At 43.9% G+C, this 19,591-nt stretch overlaps 1 protein-coding gene across 1 annotated transcript in view; it reads left to right on the plus strand.

Annotated features, from left to right (window-relative positions):
- The window catches only part of LOC147712145 (uncharacterized), a 936,609-nt gene that overhangs the window by 107,113 nt on the left and 809,905 nt on the right, over window positions 1-19,591 (plus strand). The window contains exons 6-8 of the mRNA XM_086922921.1: window positions 2,474-2,608; window positions 8,404-8,561; window positions 11,317-11,414. Of these exons, the coding sequence (XP_086779047.1) occupies window positions 2,474-2,608; window positions 8,404-8,561; window positions 11,317-11,414 (391 nt within the window). The remainder of the gene's footprint in view (window positions 1-2,473; window positions 2,609-8,403; window positions 8,562-11,316; window positions 11,415-19,591) is intronic.

Genomic DNA, 19,591 nt, shown 5'->3' on the forward strand with positions numbered 1-19,591 from the left:
ATGACTGTTCTTCTAACAAGAAGTAGCTCTAACCACATCCAAGAAATGCAGAATCACCTCAGTAATAAAGGGTCAAATCAAATACTGAAAGCATGATCTCCTCCAGTTTAGATATAATCTTAGGAATAAACTACAACCTTATATGGAGAATCATGCAATCCTGGAATATACCTACGGCAATCAAGTCACAAGAAGCCTATGTCCCCTCACCACCTACCCGATGGGAAGCCAGTTAAGAAGCATGCCTGGACTTAAAGTACTGCAAGGCCTGAGGGCCTATTATGATTCCTGAAGTGTTTGACTGCCGGCCATTATACCCACAGGCCCTACGGCGCCACTCCAGACGGAACCCATCCTGCAGGAATTCTAAAACTAAATGCAACTCAAATCTTAGGTAGAAGTCTTCTCTGACATGAAGCCTGGAGGGAAGCCAAATGCTCATTTTAGGCAACCCTAGAGCAACTAAGTCAAGAGGTCTAAACAGATAAAGCCAGGAGACTCTAAAATTGCATCATTCACTTTTCTACTCCCAGACCAATAGTTGACCCTCAGGAGAACTCGTGGGAGAGCGTTTGAAAGATAAGAGCAGAGCAAGGATCCACTCCATGTCCACTGCTAGCTACTAGAGCAGGGGGAACTATAAAATGTGCCTCCAGTCTGAAAACCATTGTAAGACCCAGATGTGCCTAAACCATGAGGACAGCTGTATAAGTGTGAAAGACTGAAATGGGGGAACACACTCCACCCATTCAAAGCATATGCTAGCAACAACTTCCTTCCCAATGGCGACGTAGGCGTCTGTCAAAAAACGGATAAGGTAGAAGGAGCTAGGTCAAAGTGGCCATGGACTGATCTACACGGACGGACGTTTGTATACTGAGAGGTGGCAGTAACGCCTATAGTGTACACTGGGAGGAGGCTAAGGATGGGGAGGTAAAGTGCTTTCCGCTGCAGATGTATGGATACCTATAGAAAAGAAGGGACTTTCAGAGCCCACATTTATGAAGTGATTGTACAGACAGTGTATGAAAGTGGACCAGTCCATTACATGTGTTGAGATTTTCTATGTGCAAGGAGGACAACATGGATACTAGACTCAAACTTTGCTGGAGATGGAAGAAAATACTGCCCTCTGAACCCATACATTGGGAGTGGAGGCACAATGGGATGGAGTCATGAGATACGGTCACAGGGGCTGCGCCGTGACTAGCACAGTGAATGAGCCAGCCTACACATTTTCTTGTTTTTACAAACTGTGCCCCCCTCAAAATAGTGGCAACTAGGAAAATGTGATAGCAAAGCTCTACTGGCATACCCATTGTGCCACAAAGAGCCTGCATGTTAGACCAGATTAGAAGGCTAAGCCACTTGCTGCAGAAATCTATTTGCACCCAGCAAGTTTTAGGGCTTATCAATGGTAAATTAACCGGGCTGACTAGTAGATTTGTTAGAGAAATGTGTGTTCACTTTCTGACCACATCATTGCAGCATCATAAAATAGCTCATAAGATTAACATGCCGTCCGTAAATATACTGTGTTAGTATACGTTGCAGATAATATATGATATGTGACTGCTCTATGGTGTAATGCTTCGGTGCAAGGTTCCTTGTGGTATCTATGAGTTACAATCCTGATAAATTAGCTTGGTGTGCTATCTACCCATGTTCAATTTCCCCACTGAATCAGCAATAGGTTGAAAAGTTTAGTATACACACTATTAAGTTCTCAAATGAGTGTTATGCAATATAAATGATTACTATCAGCGTTCTAACACGCATAGGAAGGCATACTTGCTATGTCTACAGAGGATGCATAGATCTACCGATCTTACATGGAACCCGACGCTGACATTTTTTAAAGCACGTTAGAATCTCGGTGTGTGTGTCTTAGCAACATGTAAAGTGATTTTGCAGGGGGTTTGCTTGTTTCTCTTGATGGGCTGCCAGGGATAGAGGCCAAGTTTGATGTTCCAACTGGGCTGCATTTGACCCCTCCCCCCAAACTGTTCCCAGCCATGACAAACATGGACACAAAAAGTAGATTTTTTGGTCCGGCGTCATTTAGCCAATATTTCAGGAACAAAAAATAGGAGCCCTATGTAGCTTCCGATGTCAAAAGGATACTGTGTGCGTGGGTGCTGCTGATTGTGTTTTTGAGTCTGTAGCTTGACCCAACAGGGGAATTCCTTGGGGCCTGTCCAAAATCCAATTACAGCTCAAGAGTTGCTGCTGGAACTGGAATCCGGCTGGTTCCTGCTCTATTCCAGCACTGCTGAACCCACCAGACACATTACACGTAGTTCATGAACCACTATCACAACAGGGCCCGGTGCAAGTGAGCTAAGGGTGAAGGACTCTCTTGCACTAAGTGTCTGTGTGACCTTTGTTATACATCTTTTTAAATATGTTACCTGATTGGCTAGCATTTCTTCAATTGCATTCATATGACCTTCCAATCCCTGTGCCCTATTAGACTGTTGCAGTCGGAAGAGGAATCCATGCGCCTGAGCGAAGAAGTTTCAGACCTGCACAAGTCACACGGAGCTTTGCAGAATAATATCACAGTCCTACAAGAAGCAGTACAGCGGAAGGATGACGCCATCAAAGGGTAGGCAAGCCTGGGAAAGGTTGCAGGGATGCTCTGCTACTGGAGTGGGAAGAAGAGGGTCCTCCCTGCGACACCAATGGGGTTTGCTTCCAGTCCCCTCTAGTTAACACATGAAAAATTAATCTCCAGGTGCCAAAAATATGTGAGGTTGCGTTCAGTAGAGCTAGCCAACGATGGGCATTTGGGACCATGGGTGCTGGGGAGCAAGAAAGAAGCCACAGAGACTCTAATTGAAATTGTAATTGTATTTATATCACGCTGGCTACCCCTTACTAGACTTCAAATCGCCTTTTCAGCTAGTAGCGCACTACTCCGGAACCCAAAAAGGATTAGTGGTGAATTAGTATAGGGAAATAGGAAATTAATTTGAGAAGTGGACACGTTACTCTGTTATTTGGATTGAAAAGGATAGTGGAGGGATAGAAGCGGGAAGGGTCTAGAAAGTTGTTTTTTTGGGAGCTACATAAACAAAGGAAGAGTGTCCGTCAGTATGGCGTTAATATAGTGGAGATAGCACGTAAAAATATGAGGCCAGCTGTGGTTGATCAAAAGACTGGACCAACTTTCAAGAAAAAATGCATGATTTTTTCAGGAAACCCTCACTCACCCTAGTGGTGACATGCTTCATCATCGGGTCCACTAGGGAGATCGAGTACCTCCCCAGTGTGCTACGACGCCAGGAGACTGCGGAGCAGGTTTTGTGAGAGTGAAGAGTGAAAAAAGTGTGGTTAAAAATGTCAGAGGTTGTCCCAAAAAATCATTTATTCGCTGGTCAACTTGACATATTAAAATTAAAGACTATGTGCAGGGAAACTATCCAAAAGAAATACTGGTGTTTCCCTGTTAGGGGAAGGTCAACATGTTTCTGCCCTTTAAGTGTATGAATTTACAGGGCTTTCGTCAGGACCAGTAAGCGAGTGTTACCTCAACAGGTATAGGCGCGCTAAGGCCTACCCTGCCGTAGGCAGTGAAAGTTAAAAAGTAGCACTATGTGTAAAAATTGGTGCGTTTAAAAATACAAACCAAAAGGCTAGGGGATTTACCTCTATTGCGAGGAGCCCAGAAGTTTGTACTCAATGTGAGCCACGCCCCATAGATTCAGGGGGGGGGGGTGGGAGCGACAATGGCACACCGCCCGCAACGCTCAGCACCCACTCGGCACCTAGCTGTCCCCCGCTGGATCTCGTGGATTAACTTTCACTGCCTACGGCAGGGTAGGCCTTAGCGCGCCTATACCTGTTGAGGTAACACTCGCTTACTGGTCCTGACGAAAGCCCTGTAAATTCATACACTTAAAGGGCAGAAACATGTTGACCTTCCCCTAACAGGGAAACACCAGTATTTCTTTTGGATAGTTTCCCTGCACATAGTCTTTAATTTTAATATGTCAAGTTGACCAGCGAATAAATGATTTTTTGGGACAACCTCTGACATTTTTAACCACACTTTTTTCACTCTTCACTCTCACAAAACCTGCTCCGCAGTCTCCTGGCGTCGTAGCACACTGGGGAGGTACTCGATCTCCCTAGTGGACCCGATGATGAAGCATGTCACCACTAGGGTGAGTGAGGGTTTCCTGAAAAAATCATGCATTTTTTCTTGAAAGTTGGTCCAGTCTTTTGATCAACCACAGCTGGCCTCATATTTTTACGTGCTATCTCCACTATATTAACGCCATACTGACGGACACTCTTCCTTTGTTTATGTATCTACTGATTGGGGACTAAGAGTGCCCTTGAACCCTGTCTCTCCCTTTGTTGACGGTTTTTTTGCGAGCTCCTAACATTAGGACGTGGTTTGGGATAAGTAAAGGGAAGGTGAAGGGGGAAGAGTGGGAGGGAAGGGTTTAGAAAGGTTTGTTTGTGAGATCTGAATAGGGGTATGAGATGATGCAAGAGGGGTAGTAGAGGAGGGAAGAGTCTACACAATAAAAAAAATGACAGACGTAGGGGTGTAGGAAGCAATAGGCATACTGAGGGATGGGTGAGCAATACAGAGAGTATCCGAGGATATGAAGGGGAAGCAGCACACAGGGGAAAAAGGTAATAACAAGAACTTTGGAGTACTGAAATCGTAAAAGTAGTTCCCTGAATGTATGCAGAGGAAGGATAAAAGTACTGCATTCAAAAAGATAGCACAGAAGCTATGCGTCAGGGAGGGCCATGGAAAAGAAAAGGGAAAAAAAGGCAACTGAATAAAAAGCAAGTAAATGAGACTGACAAAGTCAGCCAATTATACACGATGCGGCGGACTCAGAATCTGCTGGTAGCATTGGTATTGCACACAATAGGTCGTTGGACAGCAGACTGCCACAGCTGTAAGCGAGATCTCAGAATGACAGATTCCTGACTTCATTAAGGTCCATTGTGGCGCTCACAGTAAGCGGGGCTTCATGGGTATTTTTTTCGGTGGATACTGTTGACTTGGGAGGTTGACCATCAGATAAAGGAGTCTGCAGGTGATTCATATTAAGTTAGTCTTCATCCCTAAAATATCAGAGATAGCGTGCATGCGGGAATTGGGGAGGTCAGTGGTCATCTCTCGGAGTGACGTGCTGGACTCCTGACCTCTCTCTTGCAAGCAGTGCCTGCGCTCACTGAGTAAGCTATTTTTAGAGGAGCCGATGCCTCCTTCTCTACCCTGCGTAACATCTGTTCTGGGGATGCTCAGCAGGGGTCTCCCAGGGGTCAGGTTTTCCTGAAAGTGAGAAGTAGTTCAGACGAAATCAAACCGGAAATGATAGAGTGCATGAACTCCCAGAGGGCCTATCATTTGTTCAGGCCTGACCTTCCCACTCCCTCCCACTAGGAGGCACAGTATAATATTGATATGTTTTAAATGTATAGGAAGCAAGTCGCAAAAAGAATGTTCTCTTGCTCTCTCAACAGGAGTTGAGATTGCAGACGCACAGCCCAATTTAAGGATATTCTGTTGTTTTTTGAAGGGCGCCAGATTTAGTCCAGTAAATTGCAAGGTAAAAGCACGTGACCGGATTCACAACATATTTTGCGCACTTAAGTTTGTCTTGTGTGTACAAAATAGTCACTTTTAAAAAAAAAATTCTCAAACTGGGGCCGTATTTCAAAAAGTGCCCTGGGGGCGCAACAGACGTTTGCAACCGCTTTGTGTGCCCCTGGGGCATTTTGGTATCACAGAAGAGGCAGCAGACACTTGTGCAGCCCCTTCTGTAATATCAATAGTGCTGGCACACTTAAAGCACCAGCGCTATCTTGAGGGGGCGTTCCCTCATCTGCATAGGGGGGTACCGCTGCGTCCCTTGATGGCAGCCCTCTGGCAGGGGAAAGGGGGTCAAATGGACCACCCAGACATCCCCTCGCAGGCGGGTGCAGCCACTAACTGCACCTGCCAGCAAGGGGATCCGTAATACCCTTCATAAGTGCAGGCAGGTTGCCACCTGCACTGTGAAAACATGGAGTGGCTGTAAAGCAGCCATACTGTTTTTCACCTGAATGCACTGCCCCTAGGCTAGCACAAGTTCATGGCTGCCCTGCGGGCAGCGAATTCATCATAATAATGCGCATTTCATTGTTTGCGCTGGGCACACCTTTTTAATGGTATGTCGGCGCTAACCATGAAAATGCGCTTATTTTCTAATGTGGCCCCTGATTGGCAGAATCAATACTGAAGGGAGTTTAGCAATGCCAAGTGCATTTGTGAATATGGACAATTCTGTTCATTTCTGTTCAGTAATATGGCAGGCTCAGGTGCAATTCTAAGATGGGACAGGAGTGTAAACACCTCATTATTTAATGCAGGAGTGGGGAAGGGAATAATCACTGGACAAAAATATTTGCCTCTCTAGGAAAAAAGAAGTATAATATGCAAATGCACAAATGAATTACATTTACATATTTGTAATTTTCCAATTCTTGTAATTTTGAAATACTGCATGTGTCAACTTTACATACTGGAGCAAGTTCTCAGTTAAATATACGACAAACCTGGGACCATTCTCAAATCTCATGATTGTCTGAAATATGTTAGAAGCGTAGGAACAATTAAACATTAGAGTATTTCCCGTTTTCAAAGTCAGAGCCTTTTGAAATGGGGCCTCAGTTCTGCAGCGGACTATCAAGCCACTGAGATAACTTACAGTACCCTAGAAGGGACATGTTGACAATCTCCACATGATGTTTAAAAGAGGAAGCTGACTAGAAAGTACAGAAAATTACAGAAATTGGATCCTGACTGTGTCCCTGTAAGCATTTTTTAGAGTAGAGTTTGCGACAGTATGCGCTAGTGCTTGCGTCTCTCTTGCGATTACTATTCATCACACTCTTTATAGTGCGACAATTCCAGACACTGGAATCTTGTTCGCGCTATATAAAACTTTATTAATAAATAAATAAAAATAAAAAAGTACCTGGGTAGTAGGTATTAGGCATTTTGTATTGCATATTGAATTAATAAACAGCTGTTGTCCTTATCTCTAAATTCAACTGACAGTGCCACCATGTGCAGACTGTCATAAGTGCCAGTGCTGACAGCTAAGTGCTGGTGCCGAGCACTGGTAACCACCGGCTCAAATTAAGCACCGGCCCTAAGAACTGATTGATACAACTTAAGCAGTGCCCGTCTGCTGCTCCTGCAATGATTAAGGTACTATTTTGTTCTTCTTAGAAGGCGAGTGACTGGCAAAAACTTGCCCAGCAGGACAAACTATAGTTAACTTTATTTAATTTTGCCTAGTTTTCTTTTCTCAATTTGCACTCAAGTTTTCTTTTGTTTTTGCTTGTGGGCGCTGTTCTCAAAAGATGAGGAAAATTTTACTGTAAAGCTACATTTCTTTCTTATGTGTAATTCCTGAAACAATATTTTAACACATACTTGTGCAGTACACCCCACTCCAATCCACGCCACCTCCCCCCACCCCAACAACAATCTGCTCACTCAATCCAGTCCACCCCAGACCAATCCAGCCCACCCTATTTCAATCCAAACAACTCACCCACCCCAATCTACTCCCAGAAAATCTGGCCCACTCCAATCTTCCACTCTCCAATCTTCTTCACTCCAATCCAAAACTATCTGCCCCACTCCAAAACAGTCTGCACAATTCCAATCCAATGCAATATGCCCCACTTCAATCTGCCCCACTCCACTCTGCCCCACTCCAATCCAAAAGAGTCTGTCCCACTATAATCTACCCTACTCCAATCCAAAACAATCTGCCCCATTCCAATCCAAAACAATCTGCCACACTCCAATCCAAAACAAGCTGCCCCACTCAAATCTGCCCAACTCCAATCCAAAATAATCTGCCCACTCCAATGTGCACACTCCAGTCTGCCACACTCCAATCCAAAACAATCTGCCCCACTCCAACTCTGGGTGATCAAAAACTAAAAATCCTTGTGGACTCAATGGGAGGAACCCATTTGCAACAATGGTTTTTGTGGTTGCCTGAAACTAGGGAAGCTGGGTCTTTATTTGCATGCTACTAGCAACAACATTATCTGAACCTCCTTAGGTCAGTATATACAGCCTTCTTTTTCCAATCTAGCAATTAAAACCTGCATTTAACACTATCTGACCTTCTAGCAATCAGTCAGGGCAGAGAGCAGGCTTTCTCCAGTGTGCCGGTTTTCACCATTGCTGCACCAGTCCCCATCAGTGCAGTCTAATTGCCCTCCCATCCCAGATACACTGAATCAACACGTGGGTAGACTCCTAAAGGATGCAAACATGGCCTAACACCTTCTCCCATGCTCTTTTCACACAGTAAACCTGATTCATAAGGATGTCTCCCTACCTTTCTGCCTGACCCTCATTAGATTGAATGAAGACCTCCAGGTGCAGGCCGAGAAACTGCAGGAGCAGAAAAACCTCTACAAGACTTTGGTGAGAGAAGGACAGCTACAGCTCCAGGACTCCAGGAGAGAAATAAACAACTTAGAGACCTACAGAAGTCAGTACCAGGAACTCCAGCATGGTGAGTGAGTGCGGGCTTTCTTTCTCATCCTTTACTTGTCACTTTCCGTATCTCTGCCCGTTACTCTGTGTTAACCTTTCCCCCATCCTCTCCACTCATTTTGGCCGGATTCTGGGTAGCTTCACAATGCCTTGTTGCAGTGGCGACCAGCACGGATCTGGGGTGGTGGGGCGAGGAGGTAAGGAGGTATAATTGTAAAACAAAGAAAAAATCACTAACCTCCTCGCAACTCTGTCCCACATTCTCTCCGCAACCCAACAGGAAGCAGCCAGGCTCCCCTGAGACAATCACAACGCTGCATTGCAGCATTGTGATTGTTTCCCCTAAACCAATCACAACCTGCAATGCGGTGCTGTGATTGGTCTGAGGGCTGTGGTTCAGCACTCTGACATGGACTGTGGGCCTGGGCATGTTTTTCATGCAGACTGCATGCTGTAATCTAGCCTGCGTGGAGAACATGCTAGAGTGCGCATGCCTGTTTGGACGTCCCGAGAGTTCCGGCCAAAGCATCATGTGCACTTTAGTGTGCCCACCACTCCTCCCCTGCTCTGTAAGCAGAGCAGCCCCGCCCTCATTCTGCAGCAGCAGGGAAGAAAAAAATGATCATATACAAACAGGAGCTAAAGGGGTAGAGAACAGGTCATCCCCCACTCATATAGTCATACACAACAAGGGACCTGTTCACATGAGGAGTCTGATACTTGGATCCCTTCCAATCTGTTATAATCTCTTAACAAAATCTTTTGGAGCAGCGGTTAACCATATACCGTCTGTACTGGTGGGATCTGGATCACCATTTTAATGTTAAAAATACCTGTTGCGTTAAATTAGTTTAAGTCTCCCATGGTCAAACCCATCCCATCATGTGGTGCGACCAAACTTGTGTGAGCGAAAGAACGTGTAGGAATAAAAAGTGTGAAAGGGGGTTGGCGGTGCCTCATGGAAGTAACACCATGGGAGTGAGCATGATGGTACTAGTCTACGTCCTCAGGTTCTCATCATCAGCGACCACCAACCCGTAACAAAACTGTGATAGAGTGTAGAAATAGAAAAGAACAGTGGACAAGGTGCTAGGTGAGATGTCAAGTACTGATTGTGCACCAGACCGTTTGTCTCAATGTGCTGAAGAGTCAACCCAAAAAAATAGGACAGCGGGGTCCGGACTGTAACTCCGCCCATCCCAGTTGAAACCGAGCTAGATCACACTGGCTATTTAATTTTATTCAATGCTGTGTATCTGCTCATTTAAAAGCTGACATGTTTCATTACCAGGGGAAAACTCACAGGAATTTCTTCAGGGCGTGGGTCAATCACTCCACCCTGCACCAATACTTGTCTATTCTATTTTAAGTCTCCCATGGTTTGACCATGGGAGACTTAAACTAATTTAACGCAACAGGTATTGTTAACATTAAAATGGTGCTCCAGATCCCACCAGTACAGACGGTATATGGTTAACCGCTGGTCCAATAGATTTTGTTAAGAGATTATAACGGATTGGAAGGATTCTAAGTATCAGACTCGCCGTGTGAACAAGAATACAATGATAACAACAATCCATTATCATTTTATTTTTCCTCTCCTTCACTGCTGCACAGCAGGAGTGGGGCGATGCTCCTTCGCCTTAAAGGAGGAGCCGCCACTGCCTTGTTGGCGTGTAGCTCCACCCTCTCACTCTGTGTCGTGGCACTGACCATACCTTCTGGAGACGAGGGATTTCAGTGCATTTTTGCAGGCTCTAGAAAGCAATTGATGCACACCTACCTGTCAGTGCCCACACCGATTCTGCTGTTAACAGTAGCCGTGGGCAGCAGGTGCCCGCACCCAAATGAAGCCGGCAATCTCACAGTCTAGTAGACGACACATAGATTGGCATATTAGCAGGTAGAAAATTGTCCTGTCGACATCCCGTGCCGCATTTGCGGGAAATACCACAAACTGTGAACCTGGGAGTGTTTCACTGCAGGGGAGTGGAACCTGTAGGGCCGATTTATTTTACATTTCACCTTGGCAGAACATTTCACCCGCCACTACTTTCAAACACGACTAAGAGCAATGTACTACATTTGGGAGGTGGAACTGACAATTTTTAATCACAAACTCACTTGAACGTAGAGGCTTATATATTGATATTATTACTAATAATAATAAAAACCATTTATCGTAATGGGCATTTCTATCTGCATTGTCTTTCGGAGGATTGCAGTCGGCTGCGTTATCCAGATACATAGCTCTCCTTGCAGCAAAATCAGAAGTACACAAGGCTGTGTTGAGCGGCCACAATTTGAATGTCTGCCCCTGTAAGCCAAATTCACAAATTAGACGCATCAACCTACTCAGCTATCCAGAAGTGTGATTACCAATCTCTACCTTCGTACAGAGTTTCTCCCTTTATGAGAGCTGTCTTTATTTTTGTTATCGAAAACGGTATTCATTTCCCATTATCTCCATATTACATTTCTTCCTTCGTGCTAAGACAGGGACATGCTTAATAATGCTCCTTTTCCCTCTATTGTGAGATCACGTCATCAATGCCGCAGATTGCTAGTGATGCCGCCTAACAAAGGGTCGTGAAACGCAGAGTTAGTCATGGGGTTGGTGTGGTGAGATGCATGCTGGAGAAACGGGGTCAAACGGCAATGTTTGCACAAGATAAGCAAAGGCCTAGCAAAGGGTAATATGGAATAATGAGAAACATCTATATGTATTGCAAAATTCAGGCTGTGGTGCTAAAGGATACATTCATATTTTGCAGCATTTGAATCTCCATTGGAGAAACGGAAGCATAATGTTCTTTCTGCAGTAGCCGCAAAGCTTCCAGCTCAGAGAAAATCCCTCATCGTTACAGAGCAGGTAAGTGACACATCACCGAGGAGGTGTGGTAAGAATAAACAACAGAGTTTGAAGGTTGCTTTCAGGAAATCCCAGTTATTTTTTATAACCTTTCCATTATGTTTGGGTTCTCAAAGCACCGGAAAACGGTTGTCCCAATTGTCAAAGGAAGACTTTTTTAGTAAACCTCTCAATTAAATGACTTATATCCTCACATAATCAGTTTGCCCCAGAGACTCCGAGATAGATCTCTAAGGCCAAGATTAGGAACCTCTGTCTCGGACTGATTTAGATTATTAAAGCCTGGGGTTAGAAACTCTGTCACATACGGGTCGATTCACAGAACTAATCAGAGATAAAATCCTAAACGTACTACTTTTGGTATTCACAGAAGGAATTTAGTAGTAGTAAAGTTAGGATTCCTAATTTTACTACTACTAAATCCCTTCTGTGAATACCGAAAGTCGTAAAGTTAGGATTTTGTCTCAGTTTAGTAGTAGTAAAGTTAGGAATCCTAACTTTATGACTACTAAATGCCTTCCGTGAATACCAAAAGTAGTAAGTTTAGGATTTTGTCTCAGATTACTTTTGTGAATTGGGCCCATAGATTCTGCAGTTGATTGCTAAAGCCATAGATTACTTCCAACAAGTATAACTCCGCAATAATATAGGGTGTGACCGCAAGGGAATGCCAGATGCCTCACGAAGAAGCTAATATAGTCTTACTGCCAAACTGAGTAAACATCCCTTCACCTATGAGGGCAACATTGTTATACCTAGTACAAAAGGGGGTGGTGATGGACGGAGCATCTGAATAAATCAAACACTCACACCTAGTCTGACCCTGTGCCTCATGGGAACAGTCCTGCCCGAACTGCCAAGCCATGTCTTCCCTGGACCGGAAACAAGCTTCCGAGGACACTGGATTCAAGCAAGCCGGGCTGAAGACGGCTGGAATGCCAGAAACCGGTCCTCGGAAGCTTGTTTCCGGTCCAGGGAAGACATGGCTTGGCAGTTCGGGCTGGACTGTTCCCATGAGGCACATGGTCAGACTGATTTGCATATAGCCATGTCTGAACTGGGGTGGCAGAGTGGGCTAAAGAACGGTGATGGATTAAACCCAGATCTTTTGACTGAGTGTGAGTGTTTGATTAATTCAGATGCTCCGTCCATCACCACCCCCTTTTGTACTGCTTTTGGCCACCATAAGTGTGGTAGGGTATGCTCAGACGTGAGTCCCTTGCTCACTTTGCCACTGGATTCAAGCAAGCCGGGCTGAAGACGGCTGGAATGCCAGAAACCGGTCCTCGGAAGCTTGTTTCCGGTCCAGGGAAGACATGGCTTGGCAGTTCGGGCTGGACTGTTCCCATGAGGCACAGGGTCAGACTGATTTGCATATAGCCATGTCTGAACTGGGGTGGCAGAGTGGGCTAAAGAACGGTGATGGATTAAACCCAGATCAGTTGACTGGGTGTGAGTGTTTGATTAATTCAGATGCTCTGTCCATCACCACCCCCTTTTTTACCACCCCCTTTTGTACAACATTGTTATACCCGCCTGGGTAAGGGTTTAAGGTAGGAAGGTTTGTCACAGAGACCATGGGTGGATGATTAAGGCCACCAGCTAAGAAGGATTGTCACAGATACTCTGGCACTTTCAAAATCTCCCTCAGAGAGCCTGGTTTAGAAGGACTTAAATTAATTTCTAAAGTCCGAGTGTGTCCCCAAAGGCTTAGAAAGTGACTTGGTTATCAACTCCTTTAAACAACTTAGACTGGGGTATGGGTTGTTAGGACTTCCCCATAGAAATGTTATTTACACAGATCGATTGCTAACATAATTATTAAGAAAGCCTCAACAAAGGTATAAAAGGGGAGCATGCATTTCATGCCTGGGGCTTTGGAGGTCAATGCACAAGCTTGTTACCTTCGTGGACTAGGACTCTTGTTTCTGTATAACCTGCTCACTAAAGATATAATTCGATATTTAAAAACCCTTTACAGGAGGAAGTTACCGGTTAAAAACAAGAGAGAGGCAGAAATGACATGGGTAAAATTGCATGAAACTTCAAGAGCTAAAGACTCCAGTAAGTTCTGGCTTCTAATTAATGATGATGTGTTGGCCAATGAGCCCCAGCCAGCTGCAGCGGACATTGCACCAGCCTGCTGGGTGAAAAATACATCTAGAAGCAACATTGATAATAGCCTTATGAGCCATACATTTGCCAGCTTCAGCTTCTATGCAAATAAGTCATTCATCCGAGTGAATCCAAAGTCTGCTGGGAAGGCTGTAGGAAAATTCCCTTTTTGTATGGTCACCCCAGTCTTTTCCCCCAATGCTGATAGTTTTGACTCTGAAAGTGCACTGAGACCTGCTAATCAGGCCCCAGTTCCAGTGCTCTCGCCTAAAATATGATGAATGTGAATTGGTAACCCAAGTTATCAAGGACTATAACCCCCGATGTCCCTATTAAATAGTACCAGTGGTATCCAGACCATGGGAGTTAAAAGAGGTCACCAAGTCCTGCACAACTGATTGGGACAACCTGAGTGACCCAAGTAAAGAGATAACAGGTCTGCCATTACAGACTGCAGGAGGAGTGCAAACTGCTCAGACTTGACTTTACCCTCCCCATGAGTGAGAAGGTCATATCTCTATTTTTAATATAGGCCAGTTACCCCTAAGGTAGGCCTCCTGCACTCACAAGGCAAGGTGTATTATATTAAAGGTGCGGACATTTAAGTGCAAGCTTACATTTTCCGATAATACCCTCCTTCCATTAGGGGCTACTAAAAGTGTTCAGGGGGCCATAGGATAACACGAGCTGGCACCCGGGCACCACCAGGTTCCCAGCTCCATTATGGTCCCACTGAAAAGTGTCATATTTGGTATCAAACAACTTGTCTCATCAAACCTGACTTATTCCCAAAGTCTGATTCAATGTGAAATGCACCCAGGTGGCTATCTTAGAGGTGGCCCGCCTGGTTGCCCTAGCCTTTCCTGTGTCATGGCTGCCAGCCTGCAGCTGCAGCTGCTGCAGCCAAGACAGTAATCTAATCCCCTGCCAGGAGGTCTGAACACTCCTAGGAGTTAGAAACAAAGGCCTGCCTGGACGGGAGGTCACCTCCCTCCCTCACAGGATGGCTAATGAAGTGGAACTGCAAGGCAGTGAGCTTCAAATCCCCCACCGCCTCTGATATGCAATCAGGCTTCCTACCAGAAGAGGACAAAGCCACCCCCTGCCCCAGGCACATTTGCAACCCAGGCAGGTGGGAGAATTAGGTAGTCAGGAGGCATACACCCCTAGAAGGCTATCCATACCCCTAAGGTGGGCTACCTGCTCTGTACAGCTGAAGAAGGTTCTGTCATCATTAAAATTGGCAGATTAGAGGCTTCTGGGTAGAAAAGGTGCCACCCTCCATAGGAAGTGGTCACCTCAGTGGTGGATTAGTCCATTGGCTATCAGCACCCACACCCCTAACACCCCTAAACCTAGGATTTAAGTAGCTCCCCAGGCGGCAGAGCCTCAGATCTGATCGATTTCCAACCAAGGACAAAGAAGAGACCAGAGTCTGAGACTTCAAGACCTGCACAAAGCAAAGGCGGGATACCCTGCACCTGTAGTAACCGCCCCGCAACTGCACGACTGCGACTTGCTCTGGACCAGAGACCAGTTCCAAAAGAAAGAGGAATCTCTCTGAAGGCCAAAAGCAAAACCAGACCTCTTTTAGTCTAGAGGTACTAGTCCCCAGCAGCCCACCGGTCAACCAAGCTCCCGGAACAAAAGAATCGCTTGCAATCGGGCCCCTCGAGGGACCGCCTAATAGTAAATGGTACGCCTGGGCAGTAAATTCTGTTCCGCTCGCAGAATTTGGGTAATTTCCTGTTCCGCGGAGAACCCGAAATTGCCCAAAATTCTGCGTTCCACGACTTCGCGACATTTTTTGCCTGTTCGCGTTCTCAAAATGCGTGTTCCCGAGATATTTCCCCCTGAGCACGCAAACAGCAATTGTGAACAGGAAAAAAGCATTGCGAACAAGCAATTCCACGTGTTCGTGGAATTTCTGCGTGTTCGCAGAGATTTTTTACTGTTTCGCGGGGATATGCGTAACGCGATTACGCAAATTCCGCCCACCCCTAGTAAATGGTCCAGTGCATTGTGGAAAACATAGTCCTGACCTCCAGCAAGTTTCTGGTGGCTACTATTCGCCCCCGGACATCGAAATAACCCAAGGCTGACCCTTGTTTGTGGTCAGTCCAGCTACCACTACCTTTATTTTTTTTTAGCGAGTTTTATATAGCGTGAACTTGACCCAATGATATCAGGTATCAGAGCGCTTTACATGAGCACCAGTTTTGTTACACAAGGACACATTCATGTTTGTTAGGCGCTGGGAGATTAAGTGATTTGCCCAGAATCACAGGACGTTGAGCGTCTTTGCCGAGACCCGAACCGGGTTCCCCAGCTTCGAGGTCAGCCGCTCTAGCTGTGAGGCTACATCCTCTCCTCTACGTTTGTTCAACACTGTGTCTTGAGGGAATCCCGCATCTTCAGTTCGCTGCCTCAGTGGCCCCTCTGTAGAGTTTTTGCACCTCTTTCCTCACCAGCACTGTCTAAGTGATAAAACCGGGAAATTTGCGTCTCCCATATCAGCTCCAGGGACAGCCAGGACAACTCTGCACCCGATCCCTACGAGCCAGGTAAAATTCAACTGACTGTTGGACCATGGTCCTGGGACCCGCATCACCTTACCACCCAGTGGTTTCAATTGAACTCAACCTGCAAGGGGCTAGTTGTCACTAATGCTGTTTCCCATTGAACCCAACTTTAAAGTTTCGCAAAAGTGAAATACACTGATTGATTTCTCCTTTAAAAATCCATAACTCGGGTTACATTCCTTCGGTTGTATTAGTTTTGGTGTCTACATTTATATAAAAATCAGCTTTATTTTTTATAATTTGATGTCAGACTTTTTCGAATCATCTCAATTACTTATCTTCCATGTTGGTACTCTGAAATGCTTAACATATGTTCCTCCATGTAAAGCCTGACTGCTCTGTGCCACACTCCCAGGGCTGAGCTAAGTATCTATTAGTGGGAATCCAAAGGACCTGTTCAGGGTAACGTGAAGGTATTGCATAGTGAAACCTAACCAGCCTCAATACATAATACCCCATTTCCCTACATAGGCAATCTCCTAATACGATCAAATGGCATCCCTGGCCCGAATTGTCTTTTGGGTTTTGTTTTTAAAATGCACCTGAGAAGTTGGAAAAAAACCCTGTCTCCTTTATTTAACATTCATCTCTTAGGCAGCTCTATTCCAAATAGTTAGAGGGGCACTTTGTTGGTGTAGAGCGGGAATATCGACGTGAAAATATCGCCTTACCTCAAAATCGCCGCAGAAATATCGTCAAGAAGAAATATCGATGTCAAAAATATAGTTTGACAAGAATATCGACAGACAGGTAAGAAATATCAATAACAATAATATAGTAGTAATAAATATCGTTTACAAAAACATAGTTTACAAAAATATCGTTAATTAAACAATTATAAGTAATTTAGTGTTTTTAATGAGTATTGTTAGTTAAAATAGTATATTTTGTAGCATTTTATTAGTGAATAATGTATTTTATGTTGAATTTAGTGTTAAAAGTTCCATAGCGGGTTGTGGGTTTATAGGGGAATAGGGTGGGAAGTAATTTAAATATAATAAAATAATTGATTAATTAAAGTTTTAAATTAATATAAATATTTTAATAATTGTTAGTTAATTAATTTCAATTGGTTAATTGATAATTAATTATAGTAATTAATTATGTTAATTTTTTATTATTTTTAGGTGTGTGCTTGAATTTTAAATAGAAAATGTAGTGAAGTAATGACATTTTAATTGAATAATTAATTAATTAATGATTATTTAATTATAATTAAATAAAATTTTATTTTTAAACCAGTAAAAAATTTTAAGTTTGTGTAGTGGTGTTTATAAGTGTATATGGTGTGAAAGCTGAAAAATAATTATTTATGTAAATATTTTGAAAATACAATACTAATCAATAATTAATTTGAAAATATTTAATGTAAGTGATTAATTTTTAGGTGTGTAGGTGTTTGTTAATAATAATATATTTAATGTATATATTAAATAAGTTTATAAACTACATTAAATGTAAAACTAAATTTGACAGATGGTGTATTTTATTTTTTGAGTTCTTGCGTTTTCCCTACTGTTGTACTCACTGGAGTTGGAATAGTAATTTTTACCCCTACGCTATCCAGCGCTTTCCCTACTGTTGCACCCTCTGGAGTGGGAATAGTAATTTTGACCCCTACGCTATCCAGCGCTTTCCCTACTGTTGCACCCTCTGGAGTGGGAATAGTAATTTTTACCCCTACGCTATCCAGCGCTTCCCTACTGTTGCACCCTTTGGAGTGGGAATAGTAATTTTTACCCCTACGCTATCCAACATTTTCCCTACTGTTGCACCCTCTGGAGTGGGAATAGTAATTTTTACCCCTACGCTATCCAGCGCTTTCCCTACTGTTGCACCCTTTGGAGTGGGAATAGTAATTTTTACCCCTACGCTATCCAACGCTTTCCCTACTGTTGCACCCTTTGGAGTGGGAATAGTAATTTTTACCCATACGCTATCCAACGCTTTCCCTACTGTTGCACCCTCTGGAGTGGGAATAGTAATTTTTACCCCTACGATATCCAGCGCTTATCCTACTGTTGCACCCTCTGGAGTGGGAATAGTAATTTTTACTCCTACGCTATCCAGCGCTTTCCCTAGTGTTGCACCCTTTGGAGTGGGAATAGTAATTTTACCCCTACGCTATCCAACGCTTTCCCTACTGTTGCACCCTTTGGAGTGGGAATAATAATTTTTACCCATACGCTATCCAACGCTTTCCCTACTGTTGCACCCTCTGGAGTGGGAATAGTAATTTTTACCCCTACGCTATCCAGTGCTTACCCTACTGTTGCACCCTCTGGAGTGGGAATAGTAATTTTTACTCCTACGCTATCCAGCGCTTTCCCTACTGTTGCACCCTTTGGAGTGGGAATAGTAATTTTACCCCTACGCTTTGCAACGCTTTCCCTACTGTTACACCCTTTGGAGTGGGAATAGTAATTTTTACCCCTACACTATCCAACGCTTTCCCTACTGTTGCACCCTTTGGAGTGGGAATAGTAATTTTTACCCCTACGCTATCCAACGCTTTCCCTACTGTTGCACCCTTTGGAGTGGGAATAGTAATTTTTACCCCTACGCTATCCAACATTTTCCCTACTGTTGCACCCTTTGGAGTGGGAATAGTAATTTTTTACCCCTACGCTATCACGCGCTTTCCCTACTGTTGCATCCTTTGGAGTGGGAATAGTAATTTTTTACCCCTTCGCTATCAAATGTTTTAACTAATAATATTTATATTATTTAAAATAAATGTATGTATTATTGTTGTTATATAATTTTATGTGTTAAATATATGTATATGTACACAATTATTAAGTTTATAATGAAAAAGTGTAGTTAATTTGTTAAAAATAGTTAAAATATTAAAGTAATGTAATGTATTTTGTTAATAGTACTTGTATTTAATAATTATTTAATGTAATTATAATTAATTTAAAAAGTCGATATTTTTAACATCTATATTTATTACATCGATATTTATATACTTACCTGTTTAGGTATAGGGTGTCGATATTTATGTAAACGATATTTATACAACTATATTTTTTACAACAATATTTGTGTAATCGATATTTAAACACCCTACCCACTTTGTTAGTCTCAATCCACAAAAAGGGTAATCTTAAAACACTAGAGAACTTTAGGCTGATTGATCTGTTAGACAGGAAAGAGAAATGTTTTGCCTGAATACTAGGGGGTTATTAGGATGGTGGGCGGACTTTAGTCTGTCTGTCACCCTAGTGATGCTGGGACCGGCCGCCAGACGTGCTGTGGTCCTGCAACGCTAATTAGGATGCGACCGCCACCCTGGCGGTCGCATTCCGCTTCTTTGACATTGGGCTGGTGCTGCTACACCCGCCGCAATGCCAAAGAGCCATGTTGTGCATTGCTATGCACAACGTGGCAGGCACCGCGTGGTGCCTGCCACCTTGTGCATGGCAATGTATGGTACCCCCAAGTGCAGCCCTCCGGGGGCCAGCAAAAGGCCCCCAA

The sequence above is a fragment of the Lissotriton vulgaris genome, chromosome 5 (assembly GCF_964263255.1).
Source record: "Lissotriton vulgaris chromosome 5, aLisVul1.2, whole genome shotgun sequence".
NCBI classification, from domain to species: Eukaryota; Metazoa; Chordata; class Amphibia; order Caudata; family Salamandridae; genus Lissotriton; species Lissotriton vulgaris.